Genomic DNA, 12,200 nt, shown 5'->3' with positions numbered 1-12,200 from the left:
AAAGAAATGTATATTCCCTTATGTGTTTGCCTTTAGGACAATAATTTCTTTTACTTACAGTATATTATATATTTGAGGCGTTGCATGGAGAAACTAGCACAAGCGCCACCCAGGCCACAATCATGTTTATGACTGCAAACGGTTCTTAAAACACCCTATTTTCATGAGGTGATGGATGAAGTACAAAAACGCCACTGATCATATGGTTAAATGTCCATAGACAAAAACCTAGCTCTGGTCCGTATCTCATGGAAGCGGCATTTTGACCATTTTATCATGGTGAATGTAGCACATCCGCCAAATTCTTTGTGTGAAACATACAGCCTTATGTCATAAGGCTGTAAGTGTGCTTGTGGGCTTGGAGTGGGGGTTTGGGGGTAAGAAGGGAGTTTTATGGTGGAAGCAGCCAATCAGCAAGCAGAACTGCATGCCGGGCAGGGCTGGTGGCGCACTTTTTTCAGTCCTTGTCTTGAGACTTGAGTGTGGAGGAAGTGCATCTCGTGCTAAGGGAGCGTGCTTTTCTTCATTAATATCGCTGTTTGCAGTTGTGTATTGTCACTACACAACAATGTCAAGTGACAGTGACTATGTTGATGATGTTGAGGCCCAGCCTGAACCCTCTACATCGATTGGAGGCTTCTTTCTCTTCAGTAATGTTTTATTCTCAGAAGCCACCTAGGGAGGCAGTGTCCCAGAGCCTGATGACAGTGAAGCCTCCCACAGTGGAAAAACAATTTAGGGTGTATTTTTATTATGATAATCATGATTGGAAAACAAAACATTTACCCGAGTTTTTATTACAAAAAAAAAAGGAAACATTATTTTTAGTTAGGTTGGGTTAAGTTAGGTGAGGTTAACAGTATCGTTGCAAAAAATTATTTGCATAATTTACAAACACTCAGCTTCATTTCAAAACAAACTGCAAGATTCTAACTAGAATATTTTCCGTGTTATCAACTTCTGAATGTTACAAACTTCGAACGCATTTCCTGACAAAAAATGAGAATGGTGCTTGTGCTAGTTTTTCCACGCAACGCCTCATATATACAATACAATACATATACAGTATACAATCAGAAGAAATGTATTATTGTGTAGACTTACATTTTTAATACATTTGTTTCTGATTATTTGTGAAAGGATTTTCCCATTATTATTTATTCGTATGTGTGTGTGTGTGTGTGTGTGTGTGTGTGTGTTTACACACACACACACATATATATACAATACAGGTAAAAGAAATTACTGCCTGTAGAACGAATGGCTCTCTTCTCTCATCTGTGAAAATGCCACCAACTTTAAAACTACTCTTAGGCGTTCTAGGGTACATGCAGGGTGTCATCCGCGAATAATCTTGGTTCGCGAATTAAAAATCCGTGAATTTTAAGGGATTGCTGTATTGCATATGTGTGTGTGTGTGTGTAGAGACACACACACACACAGACACACCAAAACACATACAAATAAATAATAATGGGAAAATCCTTTCACAAATAATCAGAAACAAATGTATTAAAAATATGAGAGTTTACCCTCAAGTCACCTTTGTGCTTTCTTATAACTTTAATAACAAAGCACGGAGTTGACTTGCGAGTAGACTCTCACATTCTTAATACATTTTGTTGTCTTGTTTCTGATTATTTGTGAGAGGACTTTCCCATTATTATTTATTTCTTTATTTCTATGTGTTTTGCATGTGTGACTACACAAACATACACATAAATACATAACAAACAATGTAAATAAAGTGCCTTGCATGTTCTTAATGATGTGGTGAGTATTGTTTACGTGTGTTGTAGGTAATAGTATTAGTGTAGGATTTTTTTTTTTTAGTGATATATGTGGGTGTTGGACTAACTGGGAACATATCCCAATGAACCCCATGTTATAATGATCCTGATTTACAAAATTTCAACCAGCAATGGGCTTTTCAGGAACGTATCCCATCATAACTAGGGGGATATCTGTACAGTACTGTATATGATACCTTGACTGCACAGCAGGTGGGTGTCTCTCTTTTAAAAAGTCCAGTGTAGTTTTGGATCCCATATCACAGATGGCCTGAGGTGGGTGTATGAGATCATTCCCTTGAGTGACCAAAATACACAGCTTTGGACACTCTACCAGACAGCCAGGAAGTGCTCGCAGCTGATTGTTGCTCACATTTAGTTTCTTCAACTGAAAATATGAAAATTAATACAATTGAGAAGCACAGTACAGTAGAACATATTGTTCTAAGGAAGTCATGAAATTTTGATGAACAGCAGGGTCAGAATTTCAAATAATCACCAAAACTATAATTGGTTACACTATTTGCAACATAACTGCAGTACAGTATGACAATGAAAATAACAAATTTATTAAGAAAATAAGTAAGCATATATACAGTAGTATGGTACTGTACTAGTAACAAAATGGCCTTATTTGAGCATATTTTTATTTTTACTAATGCATACTCTTTTTGTAAATTTGGGGTTTTTTCTCATAAATCAAAGTACAGTACTGTATGGGACAAACTGTTTTTCTTTTAACTTCGACTTTTTGTAAATCAACACCTCATAAACTGAGGTCTGCCTGTACTATACTGTACATACTGTAGCTATATAATTTAATGTATTTGGAGAAGGTACTACTGTAATGACCACGGTCGTACACGTAGGTTAACGTAAAATCAGACGATTCATATTACGCTCAATAGTCCACAAGACATGTAGCTATGCCTTCTTTATTGAGTCTCCCATCTGAGGCATCCGTTTTCTCATCGCTCCCAAGCTTAGGTGCCGTCCATTTTCTCTGACTTCCTGAAACCAACCTCTCTATAAAGTGAATCTGAATGTTAGAGAGAACACCATTGTTTTGAGTCAACTTAGAGATGTCTGATTACAGTTAAAGCATACAAGATCCTTTGTGAGTGATGTTGAAAGCTTTAACTGTCTTTATTATTAGTAACACTTGTTAAGTAAGTGAGTGTCGAGTTTGCCAGTACGAATGGCATCCCATGATATTGTCCCTGGGGATAGCCATGAATTTCCAATTGCTACTGAAGTTAGATTAATTTGTTGCCCAATGTAGTTTAGTTAGTGTCAGTTATCTATTTAAGAAAGCCATTAATCTCCTGAACTATTCTGTCAACCTGTATAATCTTCAAAATCTAACGTATCCCTGTGAATAGTTCCTTGTTCGCAGCCGTGCTGAGTTTGTAAAACTAATGTAAACAACGTGTGTGATTCCACTTTTTCCTGGCAAGCTCAATCTCTGATTAGATTATATGAATAGACGTAGGAAATTCGCCTGACCCGTGGCATTGAGTTTCATAGTTAAATGTACAGCAACTGAGTTGAATGTAATAATTTCTGTCGATGCGGGATTAGCCTTTCTGGCATGTGTTCCGCACAGGCCTGAGTTGCCAGTTAGCCATATATAAGCTCGTGCGCGAGGAGTAGTGTCACATCTCTGACGCTGCTCCATCATTATCTCAGGTATGTGTATGATTCTCCGCCTGCCATATTAAGTCAGTTTAACTTAGTGAATTTTGTGAATATCAGTGTTCATGTTGTAATAATGAAATTGTCATTTACCCAGTGAAAGAATAAATGTAACGTAGATATCGCCTGTCGTTGCTAGACAAAAGATTGTTTGTGATTGAGTTATTTTTGACATCTCTGACGCTGCTCCATCATTACCTCAGGCACAGTGTGTGTGTTAGCTGAATACCCAACAGTCACCGGGGGACCGGTAGCTGCACACCAGCTGGCTACCTTGCAGGATGTCGTTCATTGGGCACGATTAAATTGTGCGAGTCCGCACCCTGGGAACTAGGCCCAAACTCCCCCCGCAGTGTCGAAATACAACCAACCCTAACAGCGTTCTTCGTTTGTTGTGGTGACACCAGTGTGACAACCCTGGGGCCCTCCTTACAGTTATATGGGCCAAAGTATTATTGTTGCATGTGATTGGGGATAATTAGCAGAAATATAGTTATCCCATATTGAGTAGTGAACCCATAAATATTGATAGTACCAGTAAATATGTTATGTGAGTTGAGTACATCAACTGAAAGAAAAGTGCCATGTTGTTCATTCCGAAATAACCTGATGTTATAAGTTAATTTGGGATATTGTCAAGTGTGTCATAGAACCATCTGTATTGACAATGAAATAATATGATGATTGTTTAATGTTGTAACCAAGAACTGAAGATTTATTTTGCTACTTGTAAAAGCAGACCTGAGGGTCCAGTCCTATCTGAGCGTGTCAAATAACCATCTTAATTGTCAAAGAAATAATACAACAGGTGTTTAATGATGTAATAACTAATTGAAGATATATTTTATGAATGGTAAAGTAAGACTTAAGTGGACCAATCTTGTCTGAGTGAACTTAATTAATATCTTGTTCACTTCTTATGTTAAGAAATATTAAATTAGTAAACTACGAGTATCACCGCTCTATTCCTTCTACCCATTGGTTCTCAGAAAATAACTATTGTAACTAACGTGCCTAGACGCTCGCTAGCACGCTACCTAACAGTTCACTAAGATATGTTATATTCTTATAAAAGTCTGGGTGGTGGCAGGCTACCGTTGTAAGTACAAAAAGTGTTATAGCAAGAATGACATGGTTTCCCGGACTAATCCATGGTTTAGAATATACATAACTAGAACAGGATATAATTGGGAGAAAGTAAGGACATGAAATTCAGAAAATACAATAATATATCTGAAAGAAGAATTGAAGTAAAGAAAAGAATATTGACTTAGAAAATATAAGTAAAGAAATATAAGATATATATTTAGAGAGAGAAAGACATAGAATATGAAATTATTAAACTATATACACCAGAAAAGATTAATAGAAAATATAGATATAAAGAATTCAAGCATATAAGTATTGAAGAATAGTATAAGAAGAGAATAAAAAAGATGAAACAGGAGATAGAGGGAAAACAGACACTGACACTACTATGAAGGGAAGTTGTGGTCATGTATCTTGTAGCAAAAAAATTAAAGCCTTACAGTACAGTACACTACTCATATAAAAACCTAACACAATAAACTTCCACAGACACATACTATACTCACATTCTGAAGTTTTGAAACTGTTGTTGGAAGTTCCTTTAGATAGTTATTTGCCACATTGAGGGTGTGAAGCTGTGGCAAGCGGGTAAGAGCAGCAGGTAACATTTTCAACTTATTGTATGACAGGTCTAACACTCGTAGATGAAGAAGTAGATTGAAGGATGTTGGGAGATCACAGATCTGGTTGTGACTCACATTAAGACTCCGCAAATGAGGTACATGAATACTGAGCTCCACTGGAATCTGGATTATAAAGTAAAATTGTGATTAGAGGGATTCTATCTATCTATCTATACCATAATTATTTTCTTTATAATATTATAGTACCTGTACATTCCAACTATACACAATTCATCCTCATCTGCATTGTGTGTATCAAATTCTACAACCATTTTAAGAAAATGATTGATGGATACCATTGAGCCCTAGAAATATGGATTTAAAACACTATCCATTTTCAAAAAATTCTTGAAATTCTTGTTATATATTTTACAGGGGAATTGGGCTTTAGAGCACAGAATTACAAGATAATATTTTGTAAAGATACAAGTAGGTTTAGTTATAACCAACGAGAAGAAAACCGAGACATGAAAATAATATTACAGTACTTGTTGAATTTTATTTTTAAGTGCAGCATTTGAAAATGTATCCAGATGAAGAATATACTATACTGGGTAATCATACAAAAGACTGGCTCATGATATATGACGTTAGTGATAGAGAATATATAATTTGCTTGCAACAGATGTGATCGTCAATGTGAAAGATTCAAGAATACTGGGTTCCGGGTCCCTACAGCTCAAAGTACAGGTAGTGAAATCATGTCCACTCGGCAGAATACATGGAATTCTAATGAAAGCTTCGCTGAAATAAGAGTACAGCACTGTATATTCCTTGGATATAAAATATTATGTCATACTTGAATATTATCTGTTAATCCTAGATGATAAGAGCAACCACCATTACTTTCTCGGTCACACACAAGGTAAGGTAAATCATGAGATCAACATGGTAATCTGGGCTTAGGTCTGTGGACTGAACTTAATGAGCTGACACTGTTTCCCGTGGTAAGAAATATAGGGTAAATTGTAAAATGGAAGTTAGTCATTGAAAATGTTGGCCAGTGATTATGTAATGTCAGTGATTGACTTGCCTGCACCAATTGAAGCATATAAAATTAAAGTGTCTACAGTATTTGAGCCAACACTGAAAATTTTTAAAAAGTAATTCATATTAATATGTTTTTGTCAATACTGTATATTAAAAAAGAAAAAAAAAGAAAACATGATTAACCCTGAATTATTGAGAGTACAGTACAGGCCCCCCCCCCCAATTCACGGGGGTTAGGTTCTCAAAATGGCCATGAATCGCCAAATCCGCAAATAACATTTGCGGATGGGGGGGTGTTAAATTTTTATCTGTGTACAAAGAAATGTATATTCCCTTTATGTGTTTGCCCTAAGAACAATCATTTCTTTTACCTGTAGTATTGTATATTTGTGTGTGTGTGTGTGTGTGTAGACACACACACATACATATTTACAATACAGTATTGGTAAAGGAAATTACTGTCTCTAGAGCGAATGGCTCCCTGCCCAGCCGCAAAAATGTCAGCAAATTTAAAACTACCCACAGACATTCTCGGGTATATCCAAGGTGTCATCCGCGAATAACCGAGAACAGCCAAGTAAAAATGCACGAACTTGGGGGGGGGCTCCTGCATATTGTAATTATAAATAAACAACGGATGAAAAGCACCTGAAAAGTGTTTTAGAATACTGTACTGTAATTACATGATGAATTACAGCATACCATATTTCAAATAGTGATTCTGAGAAACTAAGATTCTAAATCCAGCTACTCACCTCATTGATGAAATTAAAACTTGCATTAACATTCTCGTACAAGGAGACATTGAAATACACCTCCCATGGAAGAGCAGACAAACAACCTTCAATAAACTCTCCAGATGTATGCTGGAAAAAGTCAGTAGCACAAGTAGTGACATACATAAAATGATATTAATGCTTATTATGAAAAAAATTTATTGGTGCAAATATCAAAAGCTAGGAAACATCCTGCAGTACATCATGCATATAATGTACTGTATATAGAGATTAAACAAGGCTTGGGGCTTTTGGGGGGAGGGTACTATCATAGTAAAACACGCATCAGTAAGAATGAACACAGTACTGTACAGTATATGCACACTCACTAACATAATATTGTACTGTATAAGATTCCCATATGTAATTTACATTCATACCATAAACTAATATACTGTATATTGTACACAAATGTAAATTGAAGAACATCAAAGTAACCACAGAAATTTTTCAGTCAGTGGACCAGGTATGACTCACCTTTATATACTGACTAGGAGTAAGTTTACAAGACAGATCCAGGCTACGGTTGCCTTCTGACCCCTCGACAGCATCTTTAACAGTGGTGTTGCCCATAACCTCTGCTCTTCTATGATTCTGCTGCTGTATTTCTTTTCAACTCTAGTGCAACAACAGTAAATACAGCACATCAGTTTTTCTTGTTAATAAAAGAATAGCTATACTGTATTGGTAATTCTTAAGTATGTTTACTTCTAATAAATATTAAAAAAGATTAACCCACACCAAGCTGGAAGGAGGTTTAAAATACTTTATAATTTTCATATTTTGGCTAGGAACTAAATTTACAATGATGACGGTGATGATTGCATTACAATATACAGTACTTAATATACACATAAAAGTATGTTGCTCTGTAATATATGAGCTCTGGTAAGACTTTTCTACTTTATCTCTGGATTCAAATCACATTCTATTTAATAATGCAAATGAGGAGAATAAATTCCTCTACATGACACTTAGGAAGAGAAAATATGTACAGTGGAGACATTTTAAGATGAAGGATAAAAAAACTGTACAGTACTTAGGATTAAAGTTGATTCATTATGTATAACAAATACTTATACAGGTACAAGACAGCACTGTATTAAAAAATACAATGTTTATATTCATAAAAATTTTGAAAACTAAATACAGTAGTGCCATTAATGCCAAATGGTAAATTTACTCAAACAAAACATAACCTGTCCTAACTTAACTTACTTGAATTAACCTAACCTATCCTAACATAAGCTAAACAGTTTTACACATGCATATACAATACAGTACAGTACACAGTTTGGCAATATATACTGTACAGTAATATGAATCTTAAGGGACTCATAATATTCAGTCCAATATCTAAGAGCTAAGAAACAAGTTTTCTTCTACAAATTTTTCCTACAGTTGCTCAATCTAACAAGTGCTGTTGTAAGCTATTACAGTATCAAGTTTTTGGCTATTACTGTACAGTACAATAATTACCGAGTAGGTGAGTACAAAGACCAGATTAGGTTAGGTTATGTTAGGTTCTATTAATTATGGTTTTAATTCTACATTTTCCCTTTGCTTCGAAGCCCTGCTCACTTTTGGTGGGGTCAAGATTGACTGGGTAGGAAGGGTCATAACTCAGTATGTTACAACATGAACATGCATATCTCTTTTTGAATACGTCAAGAGTTCAAGTCCTGCTTGACCTGGACATATGTGAGAAAGGTGTTATCCAGTGTGATCCTACCAAACATCATAGGTTACATATGGGTGCTCCGGTTTCTTCTTGTAGTAAGAGTGGATAGACCAACTGCCCGAATGGATAATAAGCTGATAAGTGGTGGTAAAAAAAAAAAAAAAATTATATACAGTCATGCGCCAGTTAACGTCCTAGATAAGTTCTTGGAAACGTGACGTTAACCGAAATGGACGTTGTCCGATCATCACATAAACTTTTCATTTATACTTACGTGTATGTGGAATACTATATACGTACATATACACTTTTACTCTTAAATCACTACTGAAATGTGATACAGGTGATTAATTTCTATCTCTTGTGCAAAATACATGACGTTTATATTAAAATTATTCACTGTTTTACAAGGATTCCAGCAACGCTGGGCAGTTGGGGGAGAGGGAGGGAGGGAGCGAGTGAGGGGGCGTGGGGGGAGGGGAGGTAGTGCGTTTGACAGTTGGCACCGGCCCAAGGTCTAACGCGTGTACCTGTATATTTATCAGTTCTTAAGTGACTAAGCTTCTCTCTTATCAAAAGCCAGTGACATGACCTGGGTGAATATAATTAACATTGTTGGGATTCTTGTAAGATACTGATTAATTTGAATATAAACATGCTATAATTTGCACTAGACATAACAATTTTAGTACTGTAATCAAATTAGTACATGTGCACTCCAGCTTTGCACTAAGGTCATTTGTTTCTTTTACGTTTCTTTTAGTATGGTGTGTGCATGTAAATGAATGAAAATAAATGAAGAAATTTATGTAAATCTACCCAAAAATAAAGTTGAAAAAATTTATATTATAAATGTACTACAGTACTGTACACTAATGTACAACAATTTTTATCTCTTGAGCAAAATATAATACATTTATATTCAAATTATTGGCTGCCTTGCAAGGATTCCAGCAATGCAAATTATAATCTCCTAACTTTAGTCTGAGATATTATATAAGATAAACATATAGAAATCACCAACCTTTTATCTTGGAACACAAGGAGGGTGGGAAGACGGGGGGGGGGGGAGGTGACAGAATGTCTGGCATTTCTTTGTTTATTTATTTGAGATAAGATTTGACAGTTAGCGCTGAAGGCCTGCCTGCGTGTTTATTTATCATTACTTAAGAGTGACTAAGCTCTTCTCATAATTTGCCACCCAAACGAACTGGGTGAATATAACTTACATTGGAGGGATTCTTGTAAGAAAGTAATTTATTTGAATACCTGTATAACCAAGCTATATTTGCCATAGACATAACAATTTTAGTACCGTAATCATTTAGTACATGTACAATACAGGTTTGCACTTAGGTCCATTGTTATTGTACAATATTGACTAAATTCACTAGATAACGTACGCCTGGCCGCACAATCTATAAGAATACGCGATGCATACATGACTGTGCCCGCTCTAGGTCTATTTAGGTTCACTAGGTCCCATTATTTGAATGTTATTTATTTTTAATTTAAATTTTAATTGTTTATTCCTTGATAGAGGAAGCGAGATCCTAGTGCTGTCACTTGGTACCCCTGTACCATAACACCAGAAGCAACTGGCCAGTCACAAGTATATACAGTGGGGTATGCTATAACGAACGGATCCTACTACGAATATTCCTATAAAGAACGGTTTTACCTATAAAATTGAGAATGCTATAACGAACGAAACTCCTACAACGAACATTATTTAATTTATTTATTTATTTTTTTTTTAATTTATTGTTTTTTTATTACAAATGTTAATGATATTCTTTATTTCAGGGGTTCAGATGCATATTTATGCACTTTTTTACAATTTTTACAATTTTATATTATATTTTTCAGTGTTAAGTGGTTGTATTTGGGGGCCTGGAACGGATTAATCCTATAACGAACGAATGCTATAACGAACAAGGTTCTAGAACCAATTAGATTCGTTATAGCATACCCCACTGTACAGTACAGTACAGTCATCCCTTGGTTATCGCGCCTAATTGGGAGCCCGCCGATAACGAAAGTACAGAACCTATGGGATTTATTATAATTGGTTCCAGACACCCAAGAGCTAACCCCAAGTTTCCCATTTTACGACCATTTATACCCACTATATATATATATATATATATATATATATATATATATATATATATATATATATATATATATATATATATATATATATATATATATATATATATATATATATATATATATATATATATATATATATATATATATATATATATATATATATATATATATATATATATATATATATATATATATATATATATATATATATATATATAATGTTATGGTAAATATCATAAACACACATAGGCATGGCTAGGTTTATTACAAAGTGATGAAAAGGGTACGCTTAATACTGTAGTCCACAAAACATGTAGCTATGCTTTTTTATTTGGTCCCCCGTCATACGAGTCCGTTTTCTCTCACTTCAGGACGCCTGAGTCCTCCGTTTTCTCTCTTAATCTTAGAGTGCACCAGAGACTTCGTTATTCCTTAGTAATGCCACAGAATTTGAAATTGCAACCCCAATTGCAACTGGGGTTGCAATTGTTGAGGCAACTAGATATGTCTGATTACAGCAAATGTGTTATTGTCAATTTGTAGGTGAAAGATTTTATCCTCAATAGATGTAGGTTAACATTACACCTGAGGCAAATGCTTAAAAAAAGCCTAATCAAGGAAGCATATTCCTTTAACACATAATATCTGACCAGTATGGGGAGGATCATCGTGGTTCGTCAGGGGGTCAGGGAGTGGTGGTCCAGCAGGCGTCACGGATTTTTTGGGTGGAGGGGGCAGACGATATGCGATCGGACTTTGTTAACCGCGATGACTCCTGTGTGTCATATATATATACATCGCACTTCGCGACGCGGGCGCTTACGCCGTAATCTACATTTACGCGGTACCTCGCCAGAACCGGACTTTCATTTTACGTGGTGCATCTACTCATATACGCGTAGAGTGTCTGGTGCGACGCTATTTTTAGATTCGACACTCCCGCCTTCTCCCGCTTGGGCAAGCCGCGCGGGTAGGTTGCGCAGTGGATGTCTCTGTTGCGTTATCGGTGATGTCATATGACGTATCAGACTGTGATTGGGCCACGCATCCTTACCTCCCTCCGCCACTAGCTGTGATTGGTTTAAAGTAATATGACGTGTCCACCCGCGGGAGGTGAGGAAAGACGATGCTTGACCTAGCCGCATCAGTTGCATCCCTCCAGGCCACACTGTGTAAACCAGTATCCATTGTTCTGTAAAATGGCTTCCACCGGACCACCGCCCCCAGAGAAAAACCTTGCATTACCTGGACCCAGCCGCCCTAAGCCAAAGAAGATACGACGTTCCCTAAGCTACGAAGTGAAATACAAGACAATTCAAGAGTTGGAGAAAGGAACACGTCAAGCTGATCTCGCGCGCCAGCATGGAGTCAACGAATCTATGATTCGTACTATTAAGAAGGATGCAGCCAAGATCAAAGAACACATGAGAATCACAAAGTC

The 12,200-nt window shown here is 36.2% G+C and overlaps 1 protein-coding gene across 2 annotated transcripts; it reads right to left on the bottom strand.

Annotated features, from left to right (window-relative positions):
* Positions 1-1,638: 1,638 nt before the first annotated feature.
* Positions 1,639-8,830, bottom strand: LOC121875582 (plant intracellular Ras-group-related LRR protein 3-like). 2 transcript variants are annotated; one of them, XM_042380169.1, is made up of 4 exons: positions 7,441-8,830; positions 6,943-7,053; positions 5,072-5,320; positions 1,639-2,178 (listed from the first exon to the last, which is right to left on the bottom strand). In XM_042380169.1, the coding sequence occupies exons 1-4, from the start codon at positions 7,534-7,536 to the stop codon at positions 1,912-1,914; spliced, it is 723 nt and encodes a 240-aa protein (XP_042236103.1). In that variant the 5' UTR covers positions 7,537-8,830; the 3' UTR covers positions 1,639-1,911. The 2 variants fall into 2 exon arrangements, with proteins under 2 accessions (XP_042236103.1, XP_042236104.1); XM_042380170.1 differs by having other exon boundaries at positions 1,647-2,178; positions 5,081-5,320; positions 7,441-8,825.
* Positions 8,831-12,200: the final 3,370 nt, after the last annotated feature.

This window comes from Homarus americanus, unplaced genomic scaffold, assembly GCF_018991925.1.
Source record: "Homarus americanus isolate GMGI-L3 unplaced genomic scaffold, GMGI_Hamer_2.0 scaffold38937, whole genome shotgun sequence".
Lineage (NCBI taxonomy): Eukaryota > Metazoa > Arthropoda > Malacostraca > Decapoda > Nephropidae > Homarus > Homarus americanus.
This window is presented reverse-complemented; position numbering and strand designations above follow the sequence as displayed.

What these genes read in the sequence shown, in the direction of transcription:
- LOC121875582 (XM_042380169.1), bottom strand. Translation starts at nt 7,536, where the DNA reads ATGGGCAACACCACTGTTAAAGATGCTGTCGAGGGGTCAGAAGGCAAC. An exon ending in GTTTTAATTTCATCAATGAG is followed by an intron (nt 5,321 to 6,942) that starts GTGAGTAGCTGG and finishes TTTATAATCCAG; the next exon opens with ATTCCAGTGGAGCTCAGTAT. An exon ending in AACTTCAGAATGTGAGTATA is followed by an intron (nt 2,179 to 5,071) that starts GTATGTGTCTGT and finishes TCATATTTTCAG; the next exon opens with TTGAAGAAACTAAATGTGAG.